General features: G+C 42.9%; 1 protein-coding gene across 1 annotated transcript in view; it reads left to right on the top strand.

Annotated features, from left to right (window-relative positions):
* Positions 1–13,360, top strand: part of GRB2 (growth factor receptor bound protein 2) — a 73,964-nt gene that overhangs the window by 58,440 nt on the left and 2,164 nt on the right. The window contains exons 3-5 of the mRNA XM_041726758.1: positions 3,487–3,584; positions 9,121–9,243; positions 12,231–12,399. Coding sequence (XP_041582692.1) covers positions 3,487–3,584; positions 9,121–9,243; positions 12,231–12,399 — 390 coding nt within the window. The remainder of the gene's footprint in view (positions 1–3,486; positions 3,585–9,120; positions 9,244–12,230; positions 12,400–13,360) is intronic.

Genomic DNA, 13,360 nt, shown 5'->3' with positions numbered 1-13,360 from the left:
CCCAATAAATAAAATAATTTGAAAAATAAAAATCATGGTTTCTGGGGCACCTGAGTGCGTTCAGTGGGTTAAGCAACCAAGTCTTGATTTCGATTCAGGTCATAATCTTGGGGTTGTGAACTCAAGCCCTGCGTCAGGCTCTGCACTGGGTTTAGAACCTGCTTGGGATTCTTTCTCCTCCTCTCCCCCACACCCCTGCTCTTCAAAAACATCATTTATTTTGTTTATTTATTCTGAATAACTGAATATATTCAGCAAGAGAATAGTCCCATAATTCAAATAACAATCTAATAAACTAGCAATTTATAAACAAAATATTTACCTACCATTTTCCTAAAAGATACCTTTTCCATAGTTTGTGCAGAAAATTAAGTACAGATCGTATCTCCCAGGATCTGTGTAGAAGAGACAAAGAAAGGAATTAGCTATTGTAATCCTGGAAATCTGCATTTAAAATCTTTTTTGAAATAAGCCTAGAGTCTGTTACTTGTATGTTTTCAGAATAAAACAAGAATCTCGGTCATCTTCATACGTATGCTGTTGGTGCCCATGAAAATGAATCTGTACTGATTGCTACGCTACACATCACATTTTCTCATATAATCATCTGAGTAGCCCTGGGAGGTGTAGCTCTTACCACCACTTTTTAGGTGGAAAAACCAAAATTTAGACAATGGTCAATTCCTCAGGGTCACTTAGTTCACTGGTAAAATTGGAATTTGAACTCATGTGTTTGGCCCCCTCAATCCTAGGGATCCTCAGGGACTAAATCTTTGACCTTTTTTGTGTGTTGTTAAACCAGTTAGAAAGCTTTGACTTTATATTGGTATAAATGGAAATTTGCATTGCTTTAAGAATGGTCTCAGATTGGGGATGTCTGGTTGGCTCAGCGGTTGAACATCTGCCTCTGGCTCAGGGTGTGATCCCAGGATCCAGGATGGAGTCCCGCATCCAGCTCCTTGCATGGAGCCTGTTTCTCCCTCTGCCTGGGTCTCTGCCTCCCCACCGCTCCCCCGGCTCTCGTGAATAAATAAATAAAATCTTAAAAAAGAAAATTGTATGATATAGAAAAGTCAAATCACACGGTAAAGAAAGTTTTATTTCTTTTTGCAAGAAGAAAAAGTCACTGAAACTTGTCATTTCCTCCTTTCATAATCTCATCTCTTGATCAGTTTGCTTCCGTTAAACGGGAGTGTCTTGTATAGCTATGAAGTCCTAATTTGAGGAAATATGAGGGTTGGAATAGAACTTGCAGCCATGGGGTAAAACCTAAAAACATCGCTTTAGGTTTTCAAGATTGAAGATTTGGCTGTAAAACGCCACCATCTATTCGTTTTGGGGGGATGGATGAGTGAGTGTACCTTCCATTGTGGGGAGTGGTGAGAAGAGTACTTCCTCATTCTCAGAACTCTGATGAGGCTTTTTAAATTTTGTGTGAAGGGCGTGGGTATTCATGTCAGTCCATAGGAAAGTGAACACTGTCCCTGTAGGTGCACTCGTCCATACGTGGTTCTGGTCCCCTTCTCTGCTTCACCTTGGACTCACTTAGATTTTGTGTCCTTTGCTGTTTAAGCATTTAGACATTTGGATAAAACTTTTTTTTTTTAAGATTTTATTTATTTATTCATAGAGACACAGAGAGAGAGAGAGAGAGAGAGAGAGAGAGGCAGAGACACAGGCAGAGGGAGAAGCAGGCTCCATGCAGGGAACCCGACGTGGGACTCGATCCTGGGTCTCCAGGATCACACCTCAGGCTGCAGGCAGCGCTAAACCGCTGCGCCACGGGGGCTGCCCTGGATAAAACTTAATTTGGAAATATCTGTTAAGTCATCTGAGCCACAGGGCTTGCATGTCATGCTGTTGTATGAGTGGAGCTGCTGGGTAGAAAGACGTGGTCCCTGACTCCCAGCGTGGCCCCAACTGGCAGGATCACTCTTTCTCTTGTGCTTTGCCTACAGCAGAACCAGTCATCTTCTTATGTTCTAGAGTAAAGAAGTTAAGAGGCATGCACCAACAATTCTGACTTTCTGGCAAAATGATATTCTAGATACTAGAATGTTTCAGAGAACCAACATTTTAATTATTCACATGCATTAAAAATAAATGCATTTATTCCATATTTCCCTGTCTTCCTGAGGAGAAAAGCATACTAAACACCAAGTAATACTTTTGTTTTGCAGAAAACCATAGTTCTAAATTGGTGCCAAATCTGCAAGTTGTCCCATAAATTATTTTGTTAGGGGGAATATTTTTAGGGGGCTTGCTTCTGTCTTAGTAAAGGTGATAGGTATGTGCAGCTGTATGAACTAGTATGTAATAACACAGCCTATTCTGCAAAGTTATTGGTCACAAATTAAAACTGGTCTTTTCCAGGTGGTTACATTACTCTGTTTTGATGCCCAGATGGGCCTAAGTTACTTGTCAGCCTGACTCTACTCTGTCTTCCAAGAAATCTTTAGAGTAAGATATATAACGCACCATTTTGGGGAATTTTAAAGACATTTTGAAAAACTCTTCTTAATAAGCCTACAGGTTTGTTGTTTTAGGATAATGCTTTAGGAGGTGATTACTAGGCCACATTCTTCTTAACGCCCTTCTTTTTGGTAGATAACAGAATACTGTCCTAGAATCTAGAATTCAGAGGTGGCTTTTATACTATCCCTGTTCTGTTCCTTTTACCCTTCTGCAGTATCATGAGTCTAGCCTAGCCATGTAACTCACAAGGAGCAGTTGGGGATCTACAAATCTGTGTGCAATTCACCAGCTCATAACCTTGGATGGTCATGTCACATTTGTAGAGAATCTTTTCATTCTGGAGAATACAGTGTTTAAGTTTTATGGTCTCTGCATCTTCCCCCTGAATTGGGCTGGTTGTTGTCCTTCCAGCATTCCCTGACTCAAACACGTTGTGGCCTTAAGGGTGAGTGGAGAAGGACTTGCCGTGCTTTTTCATTAAAATATGTTTTGTGCATGAGGACACGTGGATGATGCATGTAAACAGCAGCCTGACACACCTGTTTGGTGGCTGACCCAGGATTGGATTCCTGTGATTCTGAAGGTGGGCCAGAGGAGCTCTAGAGAAGTCTTTAAAGTCTCTCTGTTCTGCCTCTCTCCCAGAGAGCAGGCTTATTTCATCCTTGTGGGGCTCCCTTCATTCTCCAGCATCAGTGCTTGCTGTTTTCCACAAACTATTATTTTCCTGTCATTCTCCTGTCTACTTTCCTACTGAGGGGTTACTGCTAGGTACTCAGGGGGTCAGACTCTCATTTTCAGAGACCGTTTATTTTACTTTTTAATTTTAACTGTAAGAGTTGATTTATTGCTGTTTGAAGTTATTTGAAGTCTTGAATCCATGTAACTGACCATACTTCAAATAACGCTTTTTACGAACAAACCTAAATGGCAACATAATTGTCTTAGTGGCTACGTTTTTAAGAGTGTGAAAAGGAAATTATTTGATTCTCCCCTCCCCTTATTTCTTTTCAGGTTTTGAATGAAGAATGTGATCAGAACTGGTACAAGGCAGAGCTCAACGGGAAAGATGGCTTCATTCCCAAGAATTACATAGAAATGAAACCACATCCGTAAGTTGAACTCTACTGGTCTTCCAAGAGTCAGACCCATCTGCTTATTCCAAATAATATTTTTATTTTATTTTATAATGTTTTTTAAATTGAGATCCTTCGGATAGTTGTCACACCTTTTACTCTGTCTCCCTAGAGAATTAATAAAGCATGTGGATTTTGCATGTCAGTAGTAGTATATGATGATAATACTCCACGCCCAGCGCAGAGGCCATTGCAGGGCTCGATCTCAGGACCCTGAGATCATGACTTGAGCTGAAATCAAGAGTTGGATGCTTAACTGACTCAGCTATCCAGGTGCCCAGTCGTATGTTTTAGATTGATAATGCTTGCTGATGGTCTTTAATGAAGCAATTGTTTCGTTTAAAACAATAGTTTACCTACGAGGGGATCCCTGGGTGGCTCAGTGGTTTAGTGCCCGCCTTTGGCCCAGGGCGCAATCCTGGAGTCCCGGGATCAAGTCCCACGTCAGGCTCCCAGCATGGAGCCTGCTTCTCCCTCCTCCTGTGTCTCTGCCTCTCTCTGTCTCTGTCTCTCTCTCTCTCTATGTCTATCATAAATAAATAAAAATCTTTAAAAAAAAGTAGTTTACCTACGATTACATAATAATAATAATGATATATGTTTTGGATCGATAATAGCTGTCATTGATCCTCAGATAATAAAACAACAGAAATACCATTCCTTGATTGTTTTTCCTAAAACCCTTGAGGCCAGATCTGTTTCATAATTCTCCATTTTTTGAGTTTTAGAAAGTGTACTTATCACATGGTTTTGTTAATATGTTTGATTGCCCTGTGGGACTATATCTTAATGATCTTTGTATCCCTAGAGCACGGTGCTTGGCAGTATAATAGGTTCCCAGTAAATGCTTATTATAATCCCTATCCTTGACTGCTGCTTAGTGTTCCCACTTCAGAGGAAACAAAATCATCTACCCCAGGCTGTTGAGAGTAATGAACTTTTTTTCCCCCTCCCTCAGAACATGCCCTCCTCCACCCAGTTTTTATTGATCGGTGACATGGCTGGACCTTGGGAGCCCTTACAGACCTCTGTCCTCCCACCCTTAGCAGGCCCTGCTTCTCCTTCAGAAGCAGTCCTTCCATCCCTTGCACATCAGGGGGAACTGAGGCTCAGTGCTCAGGCTAGAATGCCGTTGAGACACAGAGGAGCAGCAGATTCTGTCTACTTAATTTAACACAAATGATAAATAAGACCTTTAGATGACTTGACCCACCTTGAGTGACAGCCCATTTGTCCCTGTCTTCATTGTCATTGCTCTCATGTGTGTCTGTCATCCCCCATCACCCCTCCAAGCCACCAGAACAGAGATCTTAACCACATCTTATCCTACACAGAGCTCAAAGGGGCCTTCAATCATCTAGTTCATTCCTTTTTTTATCTTAAAAATTAGGAAAGCTGCTGGTATTTTTATTTCAATGACAGTAATTTATGAATCTGTTTCTCATTATAAAAGACAATATAGAAAACCACAGAGTAATATAGGACTCACTGGCAATTAAATGTCAGCGAAATGCTAGCCTTTTTCTTTCTTTTTTTTTTTTTTTTTATTATTTTTTTTTTCTTTTTTAAAGTAGGCGTAAGGGATACCTGGGTGGCTCAGCGGTTGATCCCAGTCCCGGGATCGAGTCCCACTTTGGGCTTCCTGCATGGAGCCTGCTTCTCCCTCTGCCTGTGTCTCTGCCTCTCTCTGTCTGTCATGAATAAATAAATAAAATCTTTAAAAAAAAAAAAAATAAAGTAGGCATAAAAAAATCTTAAAAGGTGTATGTGGCAGAGGTTCCTAGACCCCTATCAGTGGATTGATAATGCCCCTCATTTGAAGTCCCTGTAACGTTAGTTTTGGAGTTTACACACAACCATGCCCAGGTTACTAAAATGTAGGCACACATGGTGATAACCAAGAAACTCCAAAAGATGAACCAAGACTAGTACAGATATCCTGGGAAGTATACTAAGAACAGCTTTGCATTCATGTGGTCATTTAGTGTCCATGTTTGCTTTGGGGGCTGTGTGGGCTTTTCACAAACAGCATCATTGAATGTACTTCATGGGAGAAGCAGTTGGATAGTGGATACTTAGACTGGGAGTGATGCCAGATATTCTATATACATCTATTCCATCAATCTGTCCTCAGAGTACATCAAGGGTTGGCTAAACTGTGTAAAGGACCAGATAATAAATATTTTAAACTTTGAGGACCATATGCAATCTCTGTCATTTCACATATTCTTTTGAAGTTTTTAAAATAACCCTTTATTTTTTAAAAGATTTATTTTTATTTTATGATAGAGAGAGAGACAGGCAGAGGGAGAAGCAGGCTCCATGCCAGGAGCCCGACGTGGGACTCGATCCCAGGACTCCAGGATCGTGCCCTGGGCCAAAGGCAGGCGCGAAACCGCTGAGCCACCCAGGGATCCCCCTTAAAATAACCCTTAAAAATTTGTACAAGTCTTGGATTGTGAGCCATACAAAAACTGGGCATATTTGGGCTGAGGGCCATAGTTGCCTGGCTTCTGTACTTGATCCAGTGACAGGAAAATCAGCTTCAGGGAACGCCTGGATGGCTCAGCAGTTTGGTCCTTGCTTTCAGCCCAGGGCGTGATCCTGGGGTCCCGGGATCGAGTCCCACTTTGGGCTCCCTACATGGAGCCTGCTTCTCCCTCTGCCTGTGTCTGTCTCTCTCATGAATAAGTAAATAAAATCTTTAAAAAAAGGAAAATCAGCTTCAGTTTCCTTTTCATTTTCATATTTCTAGGCTGGAAGAGAATTTAGAACATAATACTATAATTTCTATATTCAGTAAAATACCAGTGGCTCTAAACCTTTGTTTTTCTTCAGATTGTTTGAAGTGACATAAGCCTTTCGAATCCACCTTGAGAAAACACAGGAAAGGCCTCTGTCCCCGGAAAGCAGAGTTTCTGCCCCAGTTGCCCAATTGCTGAGTTAGCCCTTAAGGAAACTCCTTCTCCTGCCTAGTGCTTTTAAAAGATCTACTCTAAAGAACTCTGGAATAGTAATTGATCGGGAAACATCCAGGAGGACAGCCTCCATGGTGGTGGATTTTGCAGAGTCTAGCTGAAAGGCAGGGAGTGTTCCTCTGCTGCAAGCTCTGAAACAGGAAACCATATTGCTGAAAAGACCATGGCCATGGGCCTGTGCAGTGGTTGGCCTTGCAGCACACATCATGTTCCGGGACTGCTCTGTGACTGGACATCCATAAGTACAGCATCCGTGTCCCTCCCATAGTGGTGAGAGAGTACAGAGCACTAAGCCCCCCTTCCCTCTCTCCTCAATCCTTCCTCTCCCCCTATCTTTAGTTTTTGTTAGGAAGAGGGAAGTCTCCAGTGGAGTACAACCTAATACAGCTTTCGAGGTAACCAGTTAAACACAAACTAGGAAACGATTGTTGGCTAGTGTTGCAACACAGATTGTTGGGCGTACTGGGGATAGGTCCAGATATGTGCTTTTCACACTGAGTGCATATGGATGGGAGCCTGTGGAATGTAGTGAAGATTTAAAATGGAAAACGAGCCACCTCCTCCACTAGCTTTTTCCTTTGCTATTTGTGTTGTAGTACAAACCCATCTTTTAAAGATTTTAAAAATTTTGACCTTAACCATGTAGTTACACCTGAGTATCACTATTTAAAATGTCTTGGGATCCCTGGATGGCTCAAGCGGTTTGGTGCCTTCCTTTGGCCCAGGGTGTGGTCCTGGAGTCCCGGGATCGAGTCCCACATCGGGCTCCCTGCATGGAGCCTGTTTCTCTCTCTGCCTGTGTCTCTGCCTCTCTCTGTGTCTCTCATGAATAAATAAATAAAATCTTTTTTTAAAAATTAAAAAATTAAAAAAAAAATGTCTTAAGTGAGAGCACTCACTATTCTTCAGATGGCGTGATACCCTTATGTTGTGGAATATCCTCAAGAGAAAGAGGAACATAATTTTAAAAAAAAACTTTATTTATTCGTGAGAGATAGATACAGAGAGAGAGGCAGAGACACAGGCAGAGAGAAGCAGGCTCCAGGCAGGGAACCCGATGTGGGACTCAATCCCAGGTCTCCAGGATCACACCCTGGGCCAAAGGCAGGTGCCATACTGCTGAGCCACCCAGGCGTCCCAGGACAGAATTTAATAAAAATGGAAGCAGGTACAAAAGAAGTCTTTAATAAAATGGTCTCCAGCTAGTTTTCTATTTTTCACCCTAGGTGTAAGGGGTGTGTTTACTTTGTAAAAATTCCAATTTAGAATACTTTATTTCACTTCAGTTTATCTTTATTCATTGAAAATAAAATTAAGTTCGTCTTAAGCTGGAGGCTAGAAGACCCTACAGCCGCATCTCTGTATGTGTACATCAGAAGCAGAGGCCTAAAATCAGAGCGCAGAACTGCCAACACTTGCTGCCTCTGGGGAGTTTAAGGGAAGTCTTGCTTTTCATTTTTACTTCACAAACATCTAGGCTATTTTTTAAAATTCATATTCATTACTTTAAACTAGGGGAAAAGAAAGGAAAATACCTGCTTGGTGGGAAAATCTTGGGGCTTAAGAGGAAGAGAGGGTGGCTGACTTTACCCCACCCCAGACTGATCCCTACTGCCTGCAAGTCCATCACAAGCTTGAAAGCACTAGAGTTTAAAATAGAAAATAGTTAAATGGTTTTAGAAGAGTCAGCTGTCCTTTCATAGTTGGAGATGACTCTGTTGTATTAATATGTAATTTCTCTCGTGTGGCCTGACTTCCAGGCACTGGAGGGCTTACCAGTGAGTTATTTGTAGAAGCTAGAAGCTAGATCCTGGCAGCTACTCAGCAGCCTGGCATTGTAGTACTCAACGTGAGAAAGACACAAGAAGGTAGATTTAGGGATGTTTAAAGATTAATCCAATTAATGGCAGCTTCCGATAGGATCTTCCTAGCAGCTCACATCTGTTTCAGAAAGGCATCGAGAGGAGTCCCAGCCTCTGTGATAGTAGGTAGAGGCTGCTCTCTTAGCCGAACCTCTTTGCCTTGGGCTGTTACAAGAAGTAGCCCTGTCTCCAGTTTCTGGGCCTTCCAGTTTCCTACCTCCATTTCCCTTAATCCCACTGTAGCCAAAGGTTTGACCTCGTCAAATGGCTGCGAGAAGAGGCCTGTCCCTCCTTCTGTGATTCTTCCGGTACTTCATATTGATAGACCTGGGCTTTCCCCAGTGCCCTGCTGATGAGTCAGTAGGGTGCGCGGTGGGCTTTGACCTAGGAGGCCCATCTTTGTCTTCCTCTTTAGGAAGAGTGGCCCATGATCATGCCTTGTGAGTCACTTTCTGGGGAGAGTAGGGTAGGGTAATGTCATTTGAAGGGAGATGGTCTGTGTCTCGAGGGAGAAGCTGACTGAATGGCTTTGTGGGGCATGTTGACACTGGAGGGTGAAGCAGGAGGCCCCTTCCTTTGGCAAGGAGTGTTCTGTTACTCACATTTAGGAGGCTGGATATCCCGTCTCTTTGTGGGGAAGCAGATGTTGACTGGCTTGTCTTCCTTCCTTAGGTGGTTTTTTGGCAAAATCCCCAGAGCCAAGGCAGAAGAAATGCTTAGCAAACAGCGGCATGACGGGGCCTTTCTCATCCGAGAGAGTGAGAGTGCCCCCGGGGACTTCTCCCTCTCTGTCAAGTAAGTGCTTCCCACTCTGGTCCCTGGAGTCCTCTCCCTCCTCATCTGAAACGTGAAGCCACAGGCCAGGTGTCTGGCTACACACACAAAGATTGCCAACTGGTAGAGGGTTAGTCTAAACTGTATTTTATAAAGCAGAATAGTTTACATTAAAATAGTAATTCCTGACTCCTCAAAAATTAGTTCTACCAGTACTGAGTTTAGATTCCTCTGTGGAAACAGCCTTCAGTTGGTGAGTTGCAGCATGTTTTCCCTAATCCCCACTCTGCTGTGCCCTTTGCCTTGCACGCAGCAGCAGCTCTTTGCTCGTTTGCCCTCTGTGGGATCTCACTCTGGTGGCATGACTGCTCACCCTTGCAGCTGGCTCTGTTGTACCTTCAACAGATGTCTGGCATAAATCCACCAACACCATCCTAGGCCTCTTACTTCAACTTTTAAAGGTTATCACAAGGGTTCGAGGGTGTTTTGCTTTCCCCAGTGGTAAATTTAAATGTGAAAGGGAGCTGGTAAGCAAGGAATAGGGAAGACAGGGAGCTTTACCACCCTAGGAATCATTGAGAACATAAGTTGGAGCTTTGAGGATTTCATGCAAATTACTTCCCATCTCTGAAATAAGTATTTTTAATCAAATTGTCAAGGCCTTTCTAGTTAATATATTTTTTTTTTCTAGTTAATATATTATCAGAGGAACCCCTCCCCTGAAAATCTTACAAATCACTCCTATGACAGCATGATTAGGTTAAAAACTCAGATTACTGGGTGTTATATATAAGTGATGAATCACTAAATTCCTCCCCTATAAAACTAAGATTATATGTTAACTAACTAGAATTTAAATAAAAACTTGAAGGGGTTGGGTCTTAGATCACTGCTACTATAGATTACGTTATTTTTCAATGAAGACCATAAGAGAGTTTACCATTTAAACACAATGTAAAGATTTTTCAGTGTCCAAAATTAACTGAATATCTTGTTTCATTTTAGGACCAGTATTGTGTTTTTGTTTTTTGTGGGTTTTTTTGTTTTTTTTGTTTTTGTTTTTGTTTTGTTTTTTTTTTAATATAGTGTTTTTTAAATGTAGATTTAAACTTAATTTTTGTTTTTGTGGGGTTTTTTTCCCCCTCTATGAAGGTGTGGGAGGTGGCTTCAGGCCATATTCACAACACCACAGAGATACATGTCCTGTATAAGTGAGTTTTTTAGTCCCAGCATGAAAAAGTCAAACTGGATCTAATTATTTTCAGAGTTTTCCTCTTTTAACAATGACTTTTTTTTTTTAATAGACTTCATTTTTTTACAGTAGTTGTAGGTTCACAGCAAAACTGTGTGGCAGGTACAGTGGTTATCCCCAGCAACCCCCCTTCCCAGCAGGCACAAGCAACAGCGGCCTTCTGATGCACTCAATTATAAACACATGTGAGTGAGGATCTAGGGAAGGAGTATCTTGAGGTGGAATTACTATCTTAATGCTTCTTGCTAATTTGTCTTTTGTCATCTGTTATCCTTACATTTTATACTGACCTGAGTAGAGGACAGTATAGAATGAGGAGTACAAGTAGTTAACTCACAGGTTAATTGAGTAATGGCCAAAGCCACCTTGGCAGGTAGTGTGCAGTGGAGCCCTTGATTATCACTAATCACTGCGCATGCTCATACAGTAGCTGCTGGCAAGCTCCCAAACCATTCCATTTTATCAAATAAAAACTTTAAAGAATCCGTGCAATTATTGTTCCAGAAATAAAATTTGAAACAGATGTCATTACTGCCTTTAACAACACAAACACTTTCTCAAAGGAGGTTCAAGAATCTACAGTCTAAAAAAAAAAAAAAAAAAGAATCTACAGTCTTCAGAAGGTTTCTCTCATTTCAAGATGGGACTCAGTATTGAAAAACAGCGTGGTGGTTGTTAACAGGTCACTGTCTGGGACCCAGTACGCCTTATAAGAACCAAACCATTTGCATTGCCCAGAGGGAATAAGCTTCTGGGGAATGTGCCCTCCTTCCTCACCACACTGCAGATTCTCAGGAAAAGCTATATACCGGTCCTGGATGCCTGGGATCTCCTACTTGAAGCCCAGCGCTGCCACCTGCTGGGTTGTTTTTAATTTATTTTCCCTTTAAGACGGAAGGAGAGGAAAGACTGTGTCCTTCATTCATAGATCTTCTTAGAATACTGTTTGAGGGCTGAGCCCTGGTGTCTGTCCTGTGGACCCAGCAGTGAGCAGGACAGGCAAAGCCTCACTGGGCTGGTATAGCAGCCACATAACACTGTTCCCCGAGGGGTGGTCAGCACCCAGTTGTACTCCTGCTTCTGCAGGGCAGTATAAGAGGAAGCATGTTACCAGGTGATCGAGAAACATCTTTGGGCACCCAGTGCCTCGGCCTCTTATATTTATTTTCCTACTACGTTCTGTTCTGAGACCTTTCACCTGTGAGTAGAACTAAGATTCCTAAATGGAAAACATAATCTACACTTCCCAATTACAGGAGAGTTGTTGAAAGTATGTCCAGTCCCTACTCTCTCACTTTCCTACCCCACCTGTTGTCATCTTTAAATGTCCTGTAAAGTTTTAATGCTTTTTTTGCTTGAAAAGTTAATGAAGTCACACTTTTCCTTGAATAGGGCTGTTTGATTTGGCACAGCACAGGGCACTTGGAGACATGCCATAGGTTAGGATATTCTTTTTTTATCTTACGAACATCTTCAGAATTAACCTGATGGACAAGGTTTTCCTATATGGCAAGGATTCTTCCCATCGTCACTGGTCGTCATCAGTCCCCTGGCGGGATCTCAAGGGCACTCAGCGTCCTGACTTTGCAGCCAGGGGATCGTGTTGTGCTGCAGTCTGGGCCCCTCAGGCCATGAGAAGTGTTGCCAGAACTCTAGTTCTCAGAAGATGCCTCCTTGATGGGAGAAGCACCCGGCCCCCAGATAGCCAGGACGGAGCCCTCTCACCTGTTCTCGTGGGTGTTCTCTGCCCCTCCAGGTTTGGAAATGATGTGCAGCACTTCAAGGTGCTCCGAGATGGAGCTGGGAAGTATTTCCTCTGGGTGGTGAAATTCAATTCTCTGAACGAGCTGGTCGATTATCACAGATCTACATCCGTCTCCAGAAACCAGCAGATATTCCTCCGGGACATAGAACAGGTGCCACAGGTAAGCCTCATAAGAGATTGGGATCAGTTTTAGCAATTAAGAATAGCTCCTCAGACAGGCAGGTACCCTCTCAAAGGATTCTTTCTGGGGCTTCTGTGCCCATCATTCAAAATAGTACCTTTATTATTGTTTTAATTTTTAAAAAATATTTTATTTATTTATTCCTGAGAGACACAGAGAGAGGCAGAGACACAGGCAGAGGGAGAAGCAGGCTCTATGCAGGGAGCCTGATGTGGGACTCGATCCTGGGACTCCAGGATCACGCCCTGGGCCGAAGGTGGTGCTAAACCACTGAGCCACCCAGGCTGCCCCAAAATAGTATCTTTAGTTTGTGTCAGAGATGTGTAGTTTGAAACAAAATAGTTTGGCCTTTTCCAGAGGCTGCCTTTCGTGGTGGTGTGTTGCCAGTTACCACCTATGTCTCTGTAGAACATCTTTAACCCTCTGCAGTATTGTATCCCTGGAAGCAAGTGAGGAGGAAAACCCTGTGTGTGAGGGAGTGGAGTCCACACTCACTCCTGTATTCCTGTGGCCAAAGCCCCAGTCCTGTGTTATGGGGCACTCCACCTTATTTTAGTCAAGCTCTTGGCCTTTTGACTCTGTGAAACCTTAAGGACTTTATAAGCAATACACCGATGGGAACTAAAGCCTTTTCAAAGGCTTAGAGTTGTAAACCAGAGCCTGACTACTGGTTCCCAGGTTTTCTTTGGGGTGGCAGCTCACGGGCTGCCGTGGAGGGCTGTGCCCTAGCATGTTCTAGCGTGTTGTGAGCCATGGTGAAAGTACACTGCACCCACGTAGAGTAGACTTAGGACCTGTAAGGATAAACGGAGTTGGAGGAGAAGTGGGAGGTTATCTCGGGAAACATGAAGAAGACAGCACATGTCTGTGGAGCCGGGTCCCACCTGGTAGGGGCTGCCCATGAGCAGAGACCTAGCCGGTGTTCTTTCCCTGCCTGTCT

This window comes from Vulpes lagopus, chromosome 12 (genome assembly GCF_018345385.1).
Source record: "Vulpes lagopus strain Blue_001 chromosome 12, ASM1834538v1, whole genome shotgun sequence".
Lineage (NCBI taxonomy): Eukaryota > Metazoa > Chordata > Mammalia > Carnivora > Canidae > Vulpes > Vulpes lagopus.
Note: the sequence above shows the minus strand (reverse complement) of the source record. Positions and strands in the feature narration are given on the sequence as shown.